Source organism: Juglans microcarpa x Juglans regia, chromosome 1D (genome assembly GCF_004785595.1).
Source record: "Juglans microcarpa x Juglans regia isolate MS1-56 chromosome 1D, Jm3101_v1.0, whole genome shotgun sequence".
Lineage (NCBI taxonomy): Eukaryota > Viridiplantae > Streptophyta > Magnoliopsida > Fagales > Juglandaceae > Juglans > Juglans microcarpa x Juglans regia.
This window is the reverse complement of record NC_054594.1, coordinates 27,399,457-27,422,262: the sequence shown is the minus strand read 5'-3', so window position 1 is coordinate 27,422,262 and position 22,806 is coordinate 27,399,457. Positions and strand designations below refer to the sequence as shown.

General features: G+C 37.2%; 1 protein-coding gene across 2 annotated transcripts in view; it reads left to right on the top strand.

Moving 5' to 3' along the window:
- The window catches only part of LOC121239523 (ankyrin repeat-containing protein ITN1-like), a 38,788-nt gene extending 17,900 nt beyond the window's left edge, over positions 1-20,888 (top strand). Inside the window, exons 1-7 of one of the 2 annotated variants that reach the window (XM_041136793.1) lie at positions 8,157-8,184; positions 10,744-11,262; positions 11,413-11,562; positions 11,665-11,772; positions 18,446-18,493; positions 18,653-19,080; positions 20,224-20,888. In XM_041136793.1, the coding sequence (XP_040992727.1) occupies positions 10,785-11,262; positions 11,413-11,562; positions 11,665-11,772; positions 18,446-18,493; positions 18,653-19,080; positions 20,224-20,829 (1,818 nt within the window). In that variant the 5' untranslated portion in view covers positions 8,157-8,184; positions 10,744-10,784 and the 3' untranslated portion in view covers positions 20,830-20,888. Of the gene's footprint in view, positions 1-8,156; positions 8,185-10,743; positions 11,263-11,412; positions 11,563-11,664; positions 11,773-18,445; positions 18,494-18,652; positions 19,081-20,223 lie in introns of those variants that run through there. The other variant, XM_041136784.1, reaches the window with a different exon arrangement.
- The last annotated feature ends 1,918 nt before the right edge of the window (positions 20,889-22,806 follow it).

Sequence of the window (22,806 nt, the reverse complement as noted above, 5' to 3'; positions counted from 1 at the left end):
TAGGATGGATAAGAGTAATAGTGTGAAGAATCCCATTGTTCCTGGCATTAGACTAATGAAGGATGAAGAAGGAGCCAAGGTGAATGCTACCATGTACAAAAAATTGGTTGGAAGTCTTATGTATCTAACTGCAACAAGGCCAGACTTGATGTATGTGGTGTCTCTCATTAGCGGATTCTTGGCAAGTCCAACTGTGTTGCATTTGCAAGCTGTGAAAAGGGTGTTAAGGTACTTGAAAGGTACTGTGGATTTGGGAATTTTTTATCGAAAGGAGGGTAATGGAGAGTTGATGGCATATACAGACAGTGATTATGCAGGAGATGTAGATGACAAAAAAAGCACTTCTGGTTATGTGTTTCTACTCAGTGAAGGAGCTGTGTCCTGGTCCTAAAAAAAAACAACCTATAGTTGCTTTGTCCACTACTGAAGCAGAGTTTGTGGGTGCTGCCTCTTGTGCTTGTTAAGGGGTGTGGATGAGGAGAGTGCTGGAGAAGTTCTCAAGGCAAGTGTACCACTGTGTTATGTGACAACAGTTCTACCATTAAGCTATCCAAGAACCCAGTCATGCATGGACGCAGCAAACACATTGATGTAAGGTTTCATTTCTTACGTGATTTGACCAGAGATGGAGTTATTGAGCTGAAGCATTGTGTCACACAAGAGCAAGTTGCAGACATTATGACAAAACCACTTAAGCTGGATGTGTTCTTGAAGCTGCGTGAGTCAATGGGTGTGTGTGTGGTGCCACGAGTAAACTGAAAGCACTACTGCAATCAGTTTAGGGGAGGAATTGTTGGGGTTGTTAGAGTTTTAAGTTGAAATGGTCAAAAGTTCATTCAGTTAATAAATCCTATTATTTAGGATATGTAGGTAGAGTTTGACCATTTCCTTAGTTATTTACCACTTTATTAGGACCAGTAAAACGTGAGTTGTTTTGTTTTCGATTTTATCTCTGTATAAGGCTTATATAAGCCAACAACTTGTTTTGAATAAAATATCATTTTTTCATTTAAGATATTTTCTAATTTGCTTTATGCTTAGAGTTTACAACAAGGACAACACAGGGTACAAGGAGAGACTTACCACACGAACTCATCACCCAAAACCAGAGAACAACATAGGGTTGGTGCGCTGTTGTGATGGGAGGCTTGAACGGGTTGGGGACTACCGGTACGGCGAAGGAAAGTGGGTCTCGGTGCAAGGGTGGCCTGAATTCGTACAGGGTTTTAGACAGAGGGAAAGAAGAGGGAGAAGGGGTCGCCGAAGGACTGAGCGAGGGGGAGAGTTAGAGAGAGAGAGAGAGAGAGAGACAGAGATAGAGACAGAGTGACGGAGACCAAACCGTAGAGAGAGAGAGAGAGTGATGGATGGAAAGAGAAAGGAGGGAACACGCTTACTGGTGGGGCAATGACGACTGCATGGGGAGGCGACAGAAGAAATTGCAGGGAAGAGACAGAGAATAACAGTGACCGAGGTAGAAAGCGAGAGCCAGAGAGAGCGAGGTTTGCGTTAGCGAGGTTTGCCTTGGCGGCGAAAGGCGCACGTTGACTCTAGTGGCCTCTGTCGGTCACGGCTTGAGAGAGAGAGAGAGAGAGAGAAAGAGAGCATTTGCGGGAGGGTGAGACCTATTGGTTAGAGAGAGAGAGAGAGAGTGATGGATGGAAAGAGAGAGGCTGGGGTGTTCGGTGCATTGGAGTCGCTATAGTCGCAACGTGAGTACACAACACCGACAACAGGCTTGGGTGGATACCGAGAAATGTAGTAGAGTATCATGTGCTGACAAATGCACATGCATGAAGCTGCTACTGTTTTCTTAATTTTTTATTAGTTTATGTGTCTTAGTTGTAGTCCGTATGTGTCTTGACAAGGTCTGTACTCGAGTCGAGTCGATCTTTGGCTTGTCGAGTATGGCTTCACTTAAAATATGTCAACTCAAACTTGAATTTGAGATTTTTATTTATTTTTTGTTTAAATTTGACTCGATAAGCTAAATTTTTAACTTGAGTTTATCTCATAAAGGAGCTTCAAGTTTGGCTCAAATTGTTTATATTTTTATTTTTTGAATAAGATTTAATAATTAATAAATTAGATAAGTAAAAAAGAAAAACTAATATTGAATTTATACAACTAACAATTATAACTTTTATTGAATTATAAGATTTGAAAAATTTATAAATAATTAATATTTAACTAGTTGATATTTATCCATAATAACAATATATCATATGCCTACAGAACTCATTAATACATATATATAATATGATAACATATATCTATTTCATATATGGTTCCCACATAATAGCAATGAAATTATTAAATCTTATCGACTAATTGTTGTACAAATTATAAAATATAGTTATGAAATATATTCAATATATAGACATAAGTAATTAGGTTACATATTACATATTTAATTATAAAAGAGTTATGCTTATATTATTAGCTAATACATCTAGCTAATACACATATACATAGGTGCATGTATATATTTATCAGTATGAATGAGTTTTAATCGAGTCGAGCTAACGAGTCGACTCATGCATAAAAGAGCCTTAGCCGAATCAAGTGGAGTTTTGTCCGGTATATGTCATTTACTAATCGAGCGGGTATTTGCTTTCACGGGCTAGTTTTTTGTTTTCACGAGTCGAGTTCGATTCGAGTTTAACCAGGCGAGTACCAAGCGTGCTATCGAATAGACTTGTTCATTTGTAGCCCTATGTCTTGTGTTTTATTTAACATGCGGGTTAGTCAGTTATAGGCCACATTTGTAGTTAAAGTCAGTATGATGTATGTTAGTGGGAGTGGAGTTACGTTAGAGGAAGTTATTGTCCAGTACGTGGGTTTGATAAGCGTCTTGTATGAATTAGAAGCATTATGACGAGGGAAGACAATGAGTGAATTTTTTTCAACATTGTAAGGAGGTTTTGGCAACCTCGAGGTGGCCTAAATTTAAGACAAGTTGTACTATTATTTCATTTATGGCATCTTATAATTATTGTTAAAGATCTAACTATTGATCCAAAAGGTCTAGAATTATTGGATATTAATTTGCTTAGAATTTTAACCCTCACGATCATAACATTTCACCATGCTTCCAATTTCGACGTCTACGGCGGCCCATTCTATCGACACTGACCTAGGGTAGTTCTCTTCCTTTTGGTTGTTTCACTCATCTTTTAGTACTCAATGTCTTAACACTATGCACATACATAGTATCAAGGTATTTTAATCTAGCCTATCGGTCACCTCCTCCGCTACTTGAACTCGTAACGTGATCTCTACTCTGATACCAATTGTTAAAGACTCAACTATCGATCCAAAAACTCTAGGACTGTTGGATGCTAATCTAGATAAACCTTTAATCCTTATGATCATAACAGAGAGAGAGACAGAGAAAGAGAGGAGAGGAGAGGACAGAGTGAGCTAGAGAGAGGGGGAAAGAAAGGACAGGAAGACTGAGAATCAGGGAGAGTGGGAGGGAGTAGTCGGGGGGGCTGCGCAAGAGGGGAAATGAGAGAGACAGATGTCGAGGTAGAGGGAAAAGGGAAATAAAATAATTTTAGATTGTGTTTGGTCTACTTCACTACTCTATTCACTACTATTTACAAACAGTTCACTATTGTTCACAAACTATTCACTACTTTTGCATTATTATTCATCATTTAAGATCACCCCAACATCCAAACGTAGCCTTAGGTGAGCATAAAACGACATTGTTTTTGTGTCTAAGGGCTAGGCGTCTTCTAAGGTTGGGCTTTCAGCTTCTATCCGACCGAGTCTCATGTAAAGTTATGTTAATTTATGAATTTATTTTAATCAAATTGATTAGAGTGATTTTTATTTTTCATTTGTAATTTACAAAAAAGTTACCAGACTTTAATCCAACAATTTAGGTTTCTATCAGAGTTTTTCAAGGGTCGTGTTACTTTACTATATCATGCATATATATATTTTGTGCAGAATTCATATATTTATCTTTAGTATGACTGGTTAATATGTTCGTCAATTGATCACTTCAATTAAGAATTTATCATATCTGCTATGGACATGTTTCACAACTTCACACACACAATCACCTGCAACCAAAGAGTTGAGTAGCTTGGGAGTTTTGGGGAATGCCTCTAATACCTAAGTCAGTGATCACAATAAGAATCTCCTTTTATAGACAAATGAATCACATGATCTATACATACCTGGGTGATATGTATATATAGAGCCCATGAGATTTCTATTACCATGCGATACTGGGCTTATCTGCTATTTGAAGTTCAGGTCTTGGGATGGAGAGCTTAATCAAATCCAAATGATCGGATAGCTCCCCTTGTCCGGGAGACTCTCAATCGGTTATTCTTTCAATGGTTGGGATGCATTGGGCTCTTAGGGAGTGGGGTTATTGGCCTGAGTTGTAGCCCAAGCTTGTGAAGTGTAATAGGCTTCGGAGTGGTATTAAGCCCCTTCCAATTAACCAGCAAAGTCACATCACGCTCAGTGTTAAGAGACTTGTAATTATAGCGCTACTTCGTTATCTGGGTTTTCCGTCATTTGTGCCCCTTTGTCAGAACGTCATTTCGTGTTCGCCTTTTGTATATATAGTCTTCTCACACTCTCTTTCCCACTTCTCCTCTTTTGATTCTCTCCTTTCTTCTCTTGAACACTCTGTTTTCTTCGCACTCTCTCTCTCTCTTAGTCTTCACTGCAAGTCTATGGCTTCCTCTAAGAGTAATCCTATGGCTTCCTCTCTTGGGGCAGGTTCTTTACGACCTCGCGATTCCCCTGTTCGTCCTAAAGGAGCCATTACTAACCCTATAAGGGCAGGGGAAAATGCTCTTCACTTGATTTCTTAGGGTCATCAGCTGTCCTCAACCATTTCCCGTCGCAAACTAGACGCCGCTAGCGATAGCTTCAACATCTTGGATGCGGTGGCTTTAGGATTGCCTGATCAGAGCCACGACGTCGTCAACGTGAGAGGCATGCCCCTTTTTGTTGCCCTGTATGTGGTCATGTTTGTGATGGGGCTTTGTTTGCCCTTTGTATGACCTATCCTTGATATGTTAGATGTCTTGGGACTTGCCCCAGCCCAATTGGTGCCTAATACCTAAAGGATTTTAATGGCTTGTTGCGTTCTTTGGTGGCGAGTGTTGGAGCATACGGGTGATGAATATCTTGATCTCTCGGCTCATGAGTTCCTTTCTCTTTATGGATTTAGACGCTTGGATAGGAACCTTTCTAGTTTTAGGTCTTACAATAAAATAGTTTAGTTAAAGCGTAAGTATTCCCACGCCAAGGATTAGTAGAGGAAATGTTTTTTCATCAAGGGTGATGGTTGGGAATTCCCTACGGATGACGACTCAAATCATGAATTCTACATTAGAGATTCTCCTCTCTCTAGTGGCACTCTTGCAAAGTCTCCAATTAGAAGTGTTTCCAATAAAAAATAAGGGCCATTTTTAATAGGACCATAGTATAATGCCCTATATTCCAAAGAATTAATCAAGATCATAATTAGAGTTGTAAGAACTTCTTCTACCTAGGTAAAACGACACTTCATTCACCACCATCTCATACCAATGAAATTTGAGACATTACAATAATTCCTTAATCCTTAACGTACTTCTTGTTAGACCATTACACATTCTAGGTAACATGAGTGAAGTCCCACAACTTCAATCCGATTTTTTTCTCGTTATCCAAACTTCAATATGATAGTTTTGAGTTTATGCAAGGAGTTCTACAAGGGTAATGTTACTTTACCATGTTATTCGTATATATTTTGTCATGGCCTTGCATAATTGGGGCGTGCCTTTTAACATGAAATCCATAAAATATAAAACTTAGATATAATTATCCTCCATAGTTAAATGCTTAAAAATTCTTCCAAATAGATTAAACTAAGCATTGTAAAAAAAAAAAAATCTTTGAACTCATACTAACCCACTTATACCACCTTTCTCTTATAATTTTGTCATGTGTCATCTATTCCAATTGTTATAACCACCAAGTATCTGAAAAAATAGTGGACAAAAGGTGAGTCCATCGAATCAGTAGGCAGCAAACCTATAGTAGTGTGTAAACGTGAGCCAACTACAAAATGCAGAAACAAACAATTCTCAAAAACAATAGTAGTGATATTTTCTGAAACATTTATTTGTCAAATAATATATACAAAAGACCTTACACACAAGCACACTAAACAACATCAAAAACAAAAACTGAGTCCATGCTTACTCTCATGATAGGGTTGTGCATGTTTGCAGAGAGCCAAACAAAATATAAATAAATGTTTTGTCACCAAAATGAGTGCACTAGAAATAGAGGCCATATTTACTCCTATGGTAGGATTGTACATATATGTCGTTAGCTAAGTAGAACATAAATCCCTATGTTGTCACCAAAGTAAGTGCACTGAAAATAGAGACCATGTTTTCCCCATGTTAGGTCTATGCATTTTGCAGATAGCAAAGCAGAACATAAATCACTAAATCACCAAAGCAATTGCACTCAAAATAGAGGCCACTATTATTTCCCATGGTAGGGTTAGAATCTACTATTATATCCCTTGGCAGGGTAAGAAGTGAGAGACCACTATTATATCTCGTGGTGGAGCTAGAAATCAGACAGAACAAAATCTTATACCTTAGGGGTTTCAAATACAATGCAATAACATAAATAGTATGCTAAACAAACAATATCATAGAATCGGGTCAACGTTTTAGATTTCATATTCACATTTTATGCCATAGAGAAATATAGTATGAAAATTATTCATGTCTACATCAGTCATGATAAAATGTCACATTTGAATGTTCAAATATAAAGACTAGTGCAACAAATAATCGAGACAGTTTTCCTAACAAAATATGCAAGTTTTTTACAAAAATTAAGCTCAGTCAGTTTTTGGCAAAATTTACCATAGGAGCACTGCTTACCTTAATTTTACACATTCTCTAAATTTTTCCACAACAGTGCCAAACGAATATCATTCCTCAACCTATAAAATAGGCTTGTAACTTGTGTAAATTTCTACCTAAGCATGTACTTGCAATTAAAACTTGAAATATTTAATTAACCTTTATTTCAGTAACCATTAAAATCCTCGTAACCCTAAAACTATGTCCACATCCACACATTTGTTTTCTCTTGATTTTATTATAGGAAATAATAGTAAATAATAACTACGATCAACATGACTAGTAGACATAATATATCATCAAAGAGTGTTTCATAGATTTTGTGATATGTTTCTCTTGTTTCCATGATTCTCGTCCAAGACAGGGTTTGGGGTTTGTTTTCTTCTTCTTTATATAGGTCCTCTTTGTAACGAAGAGGTCGAATATAAAGTAATAAGAAAATAGGTCCTCTTTATATAAATTGAAATACACTACATGAAGATCAGGACCAACGTTGTTTACCATTTTCTATCATCTTTCAGTAGCATTTAGCACCGACATGGTGATAAAAATACATATTATTAATACTCTATTTCACGTGTGGGTCAAACTCTCCCAACATATGGAATATTTATTTAGAATGAATTGAAAGGTCAAGGTTCAAATTCAAGAATTCTATTCAAATACCATGCATGTGAAAATTGTTGTCCTGAAAGACTTAAGTCAAAGGGAAGAGATAAATTTACTTATTTATATCCATAACCGGAAATTGAAATGTGTGTCATGATGTCTATATATCTTTCAAGTTTCATCTAATTGTATATATATTTCTTGATTTCGACAGATTGAACATGGCTACAAGTATGCTCTCAAGCACAATTGTTCTTGAGGTTCTTAGAAATGACAATTACCCGAATTGGAGTGCTTGCATTAAAAACTATCTCTTGGCTCAAGATCTTTGGGATATTTTCGAAAACAACCACCAAACCTCCAAAACTAGAAGATGATGCAGTGGAATTCAAAGCTTGGAGGAAGAAGAATGCTGCAGCTTTGCATGCAATTCAGATTTCATGTGGGGTGGAAATACAATCTCAGATCAATGATATCAGTTCTGCTAAAACTGTTTGGGATATGTTGCCTAAATTAGTGCACCAACCACCATCGAAAGGAGCTAGTTATAACCCAGTGGTTGAGCAAGGAAATGCATTGAATATCCCCTCCAATAATCTTCATGAGGATGGATCAAGGATTGCACCTAATCAAAAGGTTGAACCAGGAAGCTCCTCAAACAACCCAGGTCTTTCTCTCTCGCTCTCAAGCAATATTAATATTATTGAACCAACTCTCTCTCAAGCAATATTAATATTATTGAACCAAAAAAAAAAAACATAAGATTACAATTAGGGACAAGGAAGACAAAATAATGACATGCCCATTATTGAACGAGATGTTTTCTTCTTTTTATTTTATTGTTGTTTGTGCAAAGTTTTGGCAAATTTGATTAAGTTCTACTGTGAAAGCAAGATTTTGTGATTACCTTTTAGGAGCAATTTTCTTGTTACTATTAATGAAACTAAAAGCATAGAGAAATTTTCTTTGTTGTTTACTCTATTCTAAACAAGTTCAAGATATAAAATAGAAGCATAAGCCATGGAGGCATGTAGGATTACTATAGGTGAATGTGATATACTCTAGGGGACCATCGAGATTGGCTAGAAGCCTCTAAGACACACTTGAGGATGTCCTCAAAAATTGGCTCGTGGAGGTCCCTTCAAGTAAAATCTTTCCCTTTTAAACTAGGTGTGCCAAGTGTGTATACAAGAAAGACCAATTTTTGGGCAAAAGCATATATAGGAGCATTGCTTACCTGATATTTTACAGTGTACTATCTAAACCTCATAACAAAAAAGTAGTAGAATTACAACCTAGATAACAAAATCAAACCATACCAATATTTACCAACTTAAATAACAAAATTTTACAATCAAAACCATAGGTAAAAAAGTATCGAAATACATGGGCCTATATGCAACCCAATCTAATTTAGTCCACTGGTTGCCTCAAGTTTATAGTGGCCCAAGCACAACGTACCACAAAGGTACTATTCCACCACAAGGTTACTCATCTTCGTCGGATTCATTTATAATTCCGGAATTTTAAAACACCAATCCACAAATATTGGTTGTTTGGCCACATCCACTGTATATATTAAACCTTTTTTGGACACTTGAGAATATCTATTATGGTTGTTTTTTTCTTTCCACTTTATATGTACATTGAATAGTGTGTATGAATGATGACAAGATAATGTTTGAAATGGACATGAATTTCAACCCAAGCCATTATATCATTAGCCTAAGTAATCCTTATTAAAGATCATGATAAATGAAGTTACCAGTGTTGTACGTAGTACATGAAAATAATTTTATTGGTTATATAACGAATGACCACCTTGGCTCACATTGTTAGCTAATTTAACATTGATATAATGAATTCATACCATGCATTTTGGGCTAAGAATGTCTTATGAAATTGAACGTGAATAGTATGGTTATTCTCTTGTAATAAGTCAATAGAATCTTCTTTCTAGCTAAAGCAAAATATTGTTTTATGGGTGTATATGGGTAAAATGGGAGAATATAAGATCTTTATTCTAATTAGATGTTCCACATGCCCATATCTCAATATGTTAGTTCTAGCCCAAGTCAAATCGGTTATTTAATGAGTTATAATGAGATAAAACCACAACTAGGGTTTCCATGATGGCCAGAAATCTATTAAAGTATTGAGATGGTTAATAGTTCTCCCTTATAACATAATTGTGCCCTAGCTATTAGGAGAAACTTAGATGAAAAGTTGTTAGGGTGATAATCATTCTCTCGTAGTCAGGTCAACTCTCCATCAAGTTAAAATGGAGAGAGGTATGTTTTTTAACTCGTATAATTGTATTGGATATTGTGATTCAGATCGAAGATCCTAATATTAATGTTTGATGTTAAAATATTTAACAAATTAGGTATCCAATAGGCATGTCAATATGTAATAAATAGGAATGCAATTTAATACTTTGTTAATAAGAGTTGTGAAAACATGCGAATGTCGAACACTTGAATGTTTTGTGCCATAACTGGATAGCACTACGGTTCGGATGTGCGTATGTATTGGTCTTGACGGCCTAGGCGGGTGCAAGCTGTGTGCACTCACTTCTCTTGTTGGCTTGTCATTGGGAGATGGGAGGAGCTCCCTTGAAATGGGGAGCTCACCATGAGGGTAGATGTGAGAGCTCACGTAAGCAGGGAGCTTACCATGCATGCCAGAAAAGCGAGCTCGGCATGCGGGCATTGTACTCCACGTCCCTTGCTGCCTCATGCGAGTTACTCCAATGATCTTGGACCAGCAGAGTTCCTTAGGTGAGCTTTCCCATGGTAATAAGAGAAAATGAATGAAGTTGTAAAAAAAAAAAAAAAATGAGACTAATACTTGCGTGGTTTCACATTAATGAAGCCTGCGACCATAGTCTAGAAGAGATATTCACTACATATGAATCAAACAACTCATTGCATGTTTGATCGTTGATTGAAAATTCACATGATATTCAAGCAATTTTTATGACATATTTACAGTTCTTTTTTCACCATTTTATTATAGCTAGCTAGCTAGAGACGTGCATATATGTTTCCACCCTAAACATGGCATGCTTCTTGTTCGTACAAACTCTAATGATCATCTAATTTACATACACACACATATCATATTGTACTCAACTCTGACATGCATCTAGCAGCCCAAAACGAATAAATAGTTTCGTTTCGTTTCTTTCATTTTATTATAAGAAAACAAGGAAAACTTGGCGCAGGAAGGCAAAACATAATTAATATTTGTAACGCGAACTACTATATGGGGTATGAGCCACTACACAAGGCTTTGCAAAGTGGTGATTGGAATTCTGCAAAACAATTCCTTAATCTCCAACCCAATTCAAAGAGCGCAAAAATTACTACTTCGGGCAAGACTGCTCTTCACGTGTCTGTTGAGGCGGGACATGTCCATATAGTGGAAGCGTTGGTGGAGGTAATGTCGAAAGATGACTTGGAAGTACAAGACAATTTCGGTAACACAGCTCTACTGAAGGCAACATCTACTGGACAGTACAAGATGGTGGAGTGCATACTTAGAAAGAACAAAAAGTTGGTCAGCATGGGAAGAGCTAGCCCCAATGGGTTCCAAATGCTTCCAGTTGTTTGGGCTCTTTCAAATGGATATATAAAAACAGCTCGATATCTTTATTCTCTCACTCCGCTGGAAGACCTAACTCCAGAAAAGGGCAGGAGCGGTTCAACACTTTGTAGCGAAGCTATATATACCAGAGCTTTAGGTACGTACGTAACAACTTGATCTTCGTCAAACTATATATATATATATATATATATATATATATCATCTCCACTACAATTATTAATTCTATCTGGTTTTTTTTTTTTTTTTTTTTTTTTAATTATTGTTTTATGTACAACACAACGTACAGATATTGCTTTGGATCTAATCCGGCGCTGTCCACGTTTGGCTCTTGCTCCGGACAACTACAGCTTCAGCCCTTTATACGCATTGGCTTCTGCGAAGTACGCATTCCCAAGTGGACATCGTCTCGTGTTTTGGAAACGATGGATCTCCTCTTGTGAGTATACGTCCACTCTTCTTTCTGTTACTCTGCATTATAATGATCGATCATGAACAATTATTAATTTTGTGATTCATTGAAATTTATATGATCTGAAAGGTATCCACATTCAATTGGCAAATGGTACGACTACCAATGAAGTTCATTTGATAATTCAAAAAGATGAGGGACGCCAAAGCGATGCAGTAAAAACTAACAGATTATCAGGTACGTACGTAGGTAGTTAAGCTAGGTTTTCACTTGCAATAAGGATCATATTTTGCACGTACAGATTCATTTCTCTGATCTTGTGGTGTTACCTAGCATAGCTTAAGTACTCATGCATTGTCCAACCGACCTAACATTACTCATTTCACCCTCACCCAGCTAATTCCACTCCTCTGAGTTGCACTTCATTTTTCGCATTTTGACGTTGCAAGGCTTTCATGGCTTGGGCAATCGGCATTAATCTTTGCTCCGTATTAGCCAATCGTTGTTCTCTTGAATCTTTCAGTATGAGTCCGTTGGGGATGGCCACTTGGGCAACCTATTCTGTAGTTGGACTTTCGGCTCCATGGGCCCCCACGGCCCATTTGCCCAATAGTTAATAATCGAAGTGACAGGGCCTACTGGGAAGGATGAACATGCCCATGATGCTTGATAATACCATAAATGCAACCAAGATTCTCGTTACAAAAAATGGCCCGCGTGTTACTGGTGACGTTTGAAATTCACGCATGCTCGTTAAGTAAATAAGGTGTAAAATTTGGGGCTAACTATATGGTAAATGGGTCGTCGTGCCCATGGAGCCCAATTTCCTATTACCCAATAAGCAGCCCAAGAAGTCAATTTGGTTCACGTGAAGGTTGAGATAGTTAGGCAAGCTGGCAATTAAGGCGAGGTGCTGCGTCCCTACCAGGAACGACAAGGTCGAGAAGTGTGGCCATAAAGATTGGGACAATGTGACACGTGTTGAAGAGATTAATCGGAAGAGGAAGCGTGAAGTGTGGCCGACATGATCCACTTCATTAATTGGTCTTGAAAACTAAATGAAAAAACAGTATCAGCAATTGTCATTTCTTAAGAATACCAAATCTGGAACACAACCATGAACTTAATTATAAGTCTCTCAATATACCACGAAAGCAAATAAACTTAGTTACAAAATACTCTCAACACACTTCATGCTATAAACTTAGTTATAAAATTGTTGAAGAGTTTGTTACCTACGCTTTTCTTTTCTTTTTATAAGAAATCATCAAATTCATTAGAGATAACCATTACAGACAATTATCAAGCCAAAGGGCTTGAGAAAGGCTACAATCCCAACGTATTTGAATACTCTTAACACACCAAGCATAACGGGCAAGCTTATGAGCTGCCATATTCCCCTCTCTATACGCATGATTAAAGATACAAGAGTGAAAACACTCCTTCAGTTTGTAAACTTCAGAGCACCTAAAAGAGAGTATATCATAGTATTTTGTTGAAGAGATTGTATCATAATATTAGAGATACCCATTGTAGAACACAGTTGTAGACCCTATAGGACTGCCAGGAGCTCGATCACTTCAAGATGTTCTACTTCAAATTCAACTTTACTAGTTGCCATCAATACCTGTCCATAGTCATCTCGCAAAATAACTCCAATTCCAACTTTCTGAAAACCCATGAACATCGCCCCATCAGTATTAAGCTTCAGACTTGCCTTTGGTGGTGGTTTCCAACTATAGTGAGCTCGAAGCTGCATCTAATCCTTAACTTTCACTGCTTTATAACTGTGCATAAGACCCATAGCATGACTAATCACATGCCTAGGGCTAACTCTAACCTGCTCAAACTCCCATTTATTTCTCCTATACCAAAACCCCCATGCAAGACAAAAGAATAACTCTAAACAGTCCCCCCTCCTCCTCTCACCTTGAGTGCTAAATCAAACACTTTATATACCCAATATAAATAGAAATATAAGGCAAAAACTCTTGCCAATACTCTTTAATCTGAGAGCAACTAAGTAAAGCATGATGCAAATCTTCTTGAGAATTAGAACATAAACAACATTCCTCATTGTCAATTACTTGTTTCCGAACCAGATTAGTCATAGTTGGAAGACCCTATCTACAAACACGCCAGGCAAACATTCGAATCTTGTTAGGAACCTGAATGTTCCACAAAGCTTTCCACACCCTTTGTTGTCTACTTATGTCTGATGATTTTGCACAGAAAACCCTTTGCTGAGAACAGATATGCCTATAGCTGCTTCTAACAGAAAACTGACCATTCCTCTCATACTTCCAAGTCCATTTATCTACTATGCTGCCGGGAGAGATAACCACTTCAAGAATTTTATATACAACTCTTGGATTGAAGAGAGTTCTAATTTTTTCTATGTTCCACCACCCTGTTGACTCATCAATAATAGAAGCCACTAATTCCTCCCTATTTAGAACAACTAAAGCATCTTCCTGAACCAAAGAACTATATCCAGGCAACCATTGTTCAATCCATAAATGTGTTGATTTACCATCCCCAATACGCCATCTATAGCCTTCCAATAACCACTTTTTAGCCTCCCAAATGCTATTCCTTGTATAAGATGGGCAAAATCCCAAATTAGCATCCAAAAAACTAGATTTAGAGAAATATCTAGCTTTTAACAGTTTATGAATCAAGGAATTCTCATCCTGTAAAACCTCCAACCCGGCTTAGCAAGAAGAGCAAGATTAAAATTCCTTCAATCCTTGAAGCCTATTCCCCCTCTCACCTTACAACATATACTTCTCCAACTAACCCAATGAATCCTTCTTTCATCTGCTTTTTTACCCCACCAGAATTTGCCATTAAACTCTCTAACTCAGAGCAAAAGCTAGAGGGTAATAGGAAACAATTCATTGAAAAAGACGGAATAGACAATGCTATAGCTTTCTATAACACTTCCTTACCACTCTGAGACAATAATTTTTGCTTCCAAGTCTGAAGTTTCGGCCAGACTTTTTGCTTAATACCCTGAAAAGCTGTGGTTTTAGATCTTCCTACAATTGGAGGAAAGCCAAGATACTTTTCATATTGTTGTATCTCACTATTACCCCCACACCAATTTAATCGCCACCTGCAACTCCCTAGGGACATTGCTACTAGAAACTATAGCTGTTTTTTCCCTATTTATTTGCTACCCAAAAACTCCCTCATAAGCTTCTAAAATAGCCTGGACGCTTTTATTTTCTGCTACCTTGGCCTTACAAAAAATTAAACTGTTATCTGCAAATAACAGGTGGTTAATATTAGGTGCCCCTACATATTTTAACACTAGAGATCTCCCTTCGTGCCCCTACTTCTTGTAACAAAACTGTAAGCCCTTCAGTACACAATAGAAGGCCCTTTTGGCTCCCCACTTATCAGCACTGAATATGAAGCTGATTTCACGCAAAACATAATGATATCTATAAAAGATTGCTAAAATCCCAATACAGTCATCACAATACTAATAAACTTCCATTCAACCCTATCGTATGCTTTATTCATATCCAACTTTATTGACATAAACCCTTGTTTCCCCTTCTTCTTATGTTTTAAAAAATGTACCAACTCATATGCAAGAAGAATATTATCTATTATTTGATGGCCCAAGACAAAAGCACTTTAAGTATCTCCAATAATACAAGGCAACACAGATTTTAATCTATTAGCAACAACCTTTGCTATCAATTTATAGACCACATTACAAAGACTAATGGGTCTATAATCAGAAACAACAGCAGGGTTACTCTTTTTAGGAATAAGGGAAATGTACGTATGATTCAGAGAAGCTTGGAGCTCACCACTATTCAAGGCTATCAACACTGCTTTAGTCACTGAATGTCCAATAACGACCCAATATTTCTGATAAAAATTTGCTGATATCCCATCAGGACCAGGAGCTTTTGATGGGTGCATATGAGATAAGGCAGAAGATACTTCTGCTTCAGTATAACACTGTGAAAGTGACTCATTCATAGAACTAGTGACTCTACCAGAAAGAGAATCCAAAAAATCAGTTGAAACCCTCGGATCTGAAGTAGAATACAAGTCTTCAAAGTAGCTTAAGATGGTACTCTCTCACTGTTCACCATATTGCCAATTCCGAAGCAAGTCCTGAATCTTCAATAACTGATTTTTCTTCCTTCTCTGTGAAGCCTTCATATGAAAATACTTAGAGTTTTTATCACCTTCCTTTAACCACAAAGCTTTAGACCGTTGCCTCCACATCAATTCATCCCTTTCCAACCACTTCTGCACTTCCTCTCTAGCCTCTTTATGATCAGCAATGCACGCCCCTACTGGATCAATCTCATTCAGACATTCCAACTTTTGTCTAGCCACAGATAATTGTTTCTGAACATTACCAAAAGAATTCCTATTCCAATTATTCAATTGATCACCACAATACTGAATAAGACCCAAAACATTTAGCATGGAATCATCATCCACACCCCTCCTCCAAACAGTTTTGATAATATCATCACAGACCTTCTCCCCCACCCACATATTCTCAAATCTAAACAATTTTTTAGGACAACCAGAACCTACACATTCTTCTGTTTGAATCCAAATTAGAACATGGTCTGAGTAGGAAACTAGACCATCAATAACAGCTGCAGTAGGAAACAAACCCCACCATTGGGTATTCGAAAGAACCCTATCAAGTCTCTTACTAATGCAGTGAGAACCCTCCCTACGGTTACACTAGGTGAATTTGTTCCCTCGAAACCCCACATCCCGTAGAGAACGCACATCAACACACTCCCTAAAAGGAGAAATTTGACCCTCAGGTCTAGGCCTACCCCCCCATTTCTCACGGTGGTGTAAAAGTTCATTGAAATCGCCTAGAACCATCCATGCCTCCCTTTGACGACAACATAAAGATCTCGATAAAGCCCAAGTTCTATATCGAGTACTAGCCTCTGAAGACCCATAGATCCCCGTTAAAAACCAAGAAGCTCGCCCCACTTCATTCATAACAGCATGAATATGAAAGACAGAATAATTAAGAATACTAACGGGAACATCCCTTCCCCACAATAAAGCCAAGCAACCCTTCCTACCATAACAATCCACAACTAAATAATTAGCAAAACCCAACTTAAACTTGATTACCTCGAATTCACATGCTTTCAACCTTGTTTCCTGAAGAAATAACATGTCAGGAAGTTCCCTCTTCACTAAATCGCAGAGGGTACGAATGCCTCGTGGGTTCCCAAGCCCACGGACATTCCAAGATATGATTTTCATTGTTGTCGGCATTGCTGATCAACGGCCACCGCCGATATATCTTTGGCACTCTCATCCACAACAACTGGGGTACTACATGAACAGAGCCACCATGCTTCTTAGCCTTTGCCCCTACAACCTCATCTTGTTTAGGAACCTTTCTCTTTTGGGAAATTGAAGGCCGTTTGTTACTTCCAGAAGAAGAATCACTATCATTGCAAAGAAACAAAAGCCTCCTCACTTTACGACCAGTCAGCCCATCAGGTCTTGGGCTTACCTCACAGCTGATTGCCACTTTAACACCCTTTTGGTTAGGCCCATCACCAAATGGGGCGCTTGACCTTCCAGTCAATGAAACACCAGACGGTAGCGTTTCGGACCCCTCCCCTCCTTATATTCCCACCCTTTTAACATCTTCAATAATTTTCATTCAGTAACGTCCCAACAACTGATTTTCCTTTGACGGGCAGTAAATTGCTCCTCAACCAAACTATCCTTCCCCTTTGAAGTCACTGTAGAAGGTGGGACAGTTTTATCATAACCCTTAGAGGTAGTTTCAGGCACCACACCTCTATTACCTGCCCTAACTGCCACCACAGTCATAGAAACTTCCGCCAAGGAAGGTAGTGAAACTCCCCCATTTTTCTCTGGACGGTCCCAATGACGACCATCCCTAAATTGATCACCATAAGAAGTTGCCTGTAACCAGGAACCATACAGGAAAACCACTTCGGCTGACTCTTCCTTACTTTTCCTCTGCCCACACTCCTTATCTCCATTCCCCAAACAGCCACATCAATAACAGAAATTTGGCAAACGTTCATAAGAGAATCTAACCCAGTAAGAATCACCACCGCCCATTGAAATTTTTGAGCCTTGTAGTAGCGGCTTAGTTACATCAAGTATAACTCGTATGTGCAAAAACTCTCCCTGATCCAAATCAATCTCCTCAACTATCCCAATTTTTTCTCCAACCAAACCACCAACATAGTCATTCCTTGCATGTAATGGGAGATCATGAATTCGCACCTAAAAGGAAGCTTCAGTGATCTTAATATGATGAACCTACATTATGCCATCAACTTCCTTCAGCAACACCAACTGATTGTCAAAAGACCAAGGCCCCTCTCTAACAACACGCTCTTTATCCATACGGTCATCTAATTCAGCAAGAAAAAGAGAAGGACTTAAGTCGTAAAATTTTACAGGTTTAGCAGACCTCCAGGCCCTCCGCATAGTCATCTTAAAAGCTTCCCTATTAAAATGTTTGTCTGTCAAAAGAGTAACCAACAGGCCTTTGCCTCCACAAAGAGAGACTTCTTCCAACCTACTCAAGTCTAACACCACCTTTTCTTCTTCCTTTTCCGTCAATGATAAACACTGATACATGCCATTCAGATCATTTTCATCCATTGGAGCCACGTCCACTCCAAAAGATACCCACAGTAACTAGAAAAATATGAAACCAAACGTCAAAACAGCACTAGGCAGAAAATTGCCTCCACTTGGACCCACACTCGAGAGGAAAAGATGAGATGTTTGTTACCTATGTTGCGTGATGGGAATATGAGCAAATTTCATAGTATTGTAGAATAATATATTTGAACAACCTTCTAATGCATGTACGTGATTTAATTTCGTTTCTACTTTGTAGTTCGAGCCCTACTGCGCCAACCATTTTCAAAACTCATTAAACTTTTGGGTACGTATGTAAAATTCATTTGCCAAATTTATCTCATTTCTTTAACCTTTTTATCGCTTTTTCTATGTATTAATGTTTCTTAACCTTTTTATCCTTTTTTCTATGTATTAATGTTTTTTTTTTTATTAAATTGTTAATTGTGATCGTTTGTTGACAAAGATATCGATCATTTATATGAAATGAAGTTGGTCCATGAGCAATCCCGTCAACTTCTACATCATATGTGCAAAGAAATCTTAATTTCAGATGTGGAAGGAAGGCGTAAAGGTTGTGTCTATCAAGCCATTTTCCGTTCAATCAAAGAAGGGGTTTTCGAGTTTGTACACGATGTAGTGAAAGCGAATCCAGATCTTCTGTGGAGCAATGATTTCAATTCAAGAAATATATTCTCGTATGCTGTCCTATGCCGCCAACCTAAAATCTTTAGCCTTATATATGGACTAGATATGAAGAACAACTTGGCATATGATAGAGATAACTCTGGCAACAATATATTACATATGGCAGGGATGCCACCAGTTTCCATTATGCTCAATCACATACCAGGTGCAGCTTTACAAATGCAAAGGGAATTACAATGGTTTAAGGTCATCTTTCTCACTTTTTATATATAGTTACCAAATATACTCTTCTTCATTACTGCAAGCCATGGCTATTTTCGCACAACTGACACGGAAGAAGACAAATATTATATATATATATATATATATATAGGAAAAGAAAACAACCAAACTTTAGGTGTAATAAGGCATCAATTTGTGAAATCACCACTTGTCCCTAAAGTTTAAACTGATGATAATAGGTAGATTTTATTATTTTATATCTTAACACTCCCTCTCACTTGAAGGCTAAACTTTCCCTCAATGAGTAGACTCAACAAGTGAAATATTTAATTAAATGTGGTAGAATATAGAGTCAGGGTTCAAACTTAGAACCCCTGCTCTGATACCATGTGAAATTACCACTTATTCTAAAATTTCAAGCCGATGAAAGAGGTAGATTTTATTATTTTATATCTTAACACAATTCAACCAAATGAGCAATCTCATTGAAATTCCTAGTTGAGTGAGTCCACGATTAGTCTTTGTGATGGAAATTTGTATAAATCTAGAAGTTCCATCACACATAAATACACACAATATTTTTGGTTAGTAGGATTAGGTGTTTCTTTTGTTTTGTGTTTTGATTTTCTCGGGTTTTGCAATGGGTTTGACCAGTTTGGATTATGGTTCTAGCTTTCAGTTTTGTTGTGGAAAATTAAAAGTACCAATCAATTATTAAAAACGAGAATGGAGTGAAGTTCAGGTCCTATATATTCAATTAGACTAATATATTCATATAACTATTTTATAATCTATTTTAAATTAAGCCATATGATAGTGTGATTTAATTAAAAAATAAAAACTCTTTATTTTATTATCAGATTTTTCATAGCTTTCTTCAATTTAAAAAAGAGTTATAAAAAAAACTTGTAGGGATATCATTACTAATTTTCTTTATTTTTTCCTATTTCATTCACATACATGAATATATCCTTCACTCTATTTTTCATAGAAACTCATGATTTTATTTGAATTTAGTCAATAAAGGTTTGGCAATGAAGCTATTAAAGTTGATATCTACGTTTCCTTTATTAATTACATGATGAAGTCCTTGGTTCTTGTCATGGATTGATATGTACTTCAATAAATATTTTGGTAAACTATCTTTAATTTGTGTTACATATGTAGGAGGTCGAGAGTATTGTCCATCCAAAGGTCAAGGAAGTTGGAAATAATGATGATATGACTCCACGAGAGTTGTTTACAAAAAACCACAAGGACTTAATGAAAGAGGGTGAGATATGGATGAAGGATACAGCAACTTCTTGCACAGTGGTAGCTGCTCTGATTCTTACTATCATGTTTGCTGCAGCCTTTACCGTTCCAGGAGGCAACAATGACACAGGCTTGCCAATATTCTTGAATACAAAATTGTTTAGGCTCTCAATAATATCTGATTCTCTATCACTATTTTCCTCTGCATCTTCTGTATTGATGTTCTTGGGAATCCTCACATCACGTTATGCAGAAGAAGACTTCTTTAAATCATTGCCCAAAAAAATGATAATAGGCCTTTCCACTCTTTTCTTCTCCATTGCAACCATGATGATAGCCTTTTCTGCAGGTCTTTTACTTATGTTACGTGAAGAATCATGGATGGTTATTCCTGTCATATCTTTGGCTAGCATTCCTGTCACCCTCTTTGTATTGATGCAATTCCCCCTTCTTGTAGACATGTATATTTCAACTTATGGACCCGGCATCTTCGATAGGAAAATGGAACAATGGTTGTAACTTATTCAATACAACCTAAAGATGTTCAATTAGCGATTGAGAAAGCTACCAACTTTTATACAGTTTCTTTTATATATCCAGCACAGAGAGATTACTAATAAATTAATTTTTAGATGGATTGTGTTGAGTTTGGCTTGATTTCCTACTGAAAATGACATTTGTTTAGGCTTGGCATGACTATTGCTTCACCCTAGCTTGAACCTGGCTCAACTGTGGCTCGACCCTAGCTCAAGCAACCATAGCTAGACACTTCGCTCGACAGTTTGTGTAACACCCCGTTCCCGAAAAGACATTTTAGAATTTTCGAGGAGCCAGTATGCCACTACTAAACTTGAACTTAAAACTTTTTCTTTCTAACAATGCACCAGATGCGAAAAATTTCCATAAAATAACAAACTTCAATAAATACTGAAAATCCAAAATAAGGTCTGTGGAAGCACTTATGAAAAATAAGGAAGTCTCATGTGCTTATCAAAATAATTTATTTAAAACTTAGAACCATAAAAATAATCATAACATAATCTGTCTAGGCCTCTGTCTCGCCTCCCTGGGTCAAGTTCTGTCCTGCAGTCTCGTCTTCATAAATGTCATCACCTGGGGTGGTTTAAAAACATAAAAACAAACTAAAATGAGTCGAATACTCAATAAGCAACACATCATACAGTAAACATAATAAACATAAGGTTTCTTAAAAAGCGTGCATATTCATAAATACATTCATAAATAACATGACATAAACATTAACTTATCTTTCACTTGTCATAGGTCTTTACCCACTGTTGACCCCCGTGAGTTAGGGTTAGCGAATCTAAATAGATTCCGATTTCGCCCGTGGCCGCGGGTTGTGAAATCCATACATAAGGAAGACAATATTGGGTGCACTACCAGCATGCACGACCTGGCAATGCAATATGCCCATAACATAGGTACCGTTTTCATATCATAACATAGGCCGTTACATATTTTATCAAATCATACTTGCATACTTGACATTTCATAGATTTCAAAAGAAATCACATACATACTTGTCATATCGTATCATAGATTTCAAACGAAATCGCATTCTTTCATAAACGTCATGATACATGTTTCATCGCATAAAATCATGATTTTTCATAAATATTTTACGAAATAACTCTCTTATAAAATCATGCATTTCCTAAATAATTTTATGAATAATCTTTCACATAAAATCATGCATTTCATAAATAATTTCATGAATAGTCTTTCACATAAAATCATGACTTCTTCATAATTTTATCATATTTTGGGTACGTAAAAAGGGGCTTCCAATAAAGGGTATACATGCATAATATCTTTTATAGAAAGACAAAAAACTCATTGTACATACACGTAAGGATATGATCATGCTACTTACCTTGTAGCGCTAATCCAATATTTCTGGGCGCGACTGATTTCCTATAAGATAGACACGTAGCTTACGTAAATTTTTACTTAAAGACATACCTCTTAATTAAACTAGAAATTCCAACTTAATCTATATTTTTCATTAACTTTGGTCTTTCAAACTCTAAAATCACATTGACTATATAATATTGACATCAATTCTGCATATCCAGAGTTTATATGTCCCACTTAAAATACAACTCTATCACCATGATACAAATCTAATTAACCTTAAGCCTAGCCCACAGCTAAGTCAAATCCAATTTAAAAAAATACAAGTCCATTTAAACATTATTATAATCTGAAATAGTTGCAAATTCTAGCCCATAAAGATATTACCACATGAGCCCAAACAAAAGAATAAGCCCATCCCACCCTTATACGGGCCTAAGGCCCACGACCCAACAGGTACTAAGGTTCTTTCTAGAACCCGAAATCATGGCACATCCGAAAACAAGAAAAAAAAACAACAGCATTTGAGAGAGAGAGAGAGATGGGTCTGCGATGGAGGAGCTCACCGAGGGAGGAGCTGCACGGCACGGCGGCTGGAACCAAAGCGGCGCAACTGGG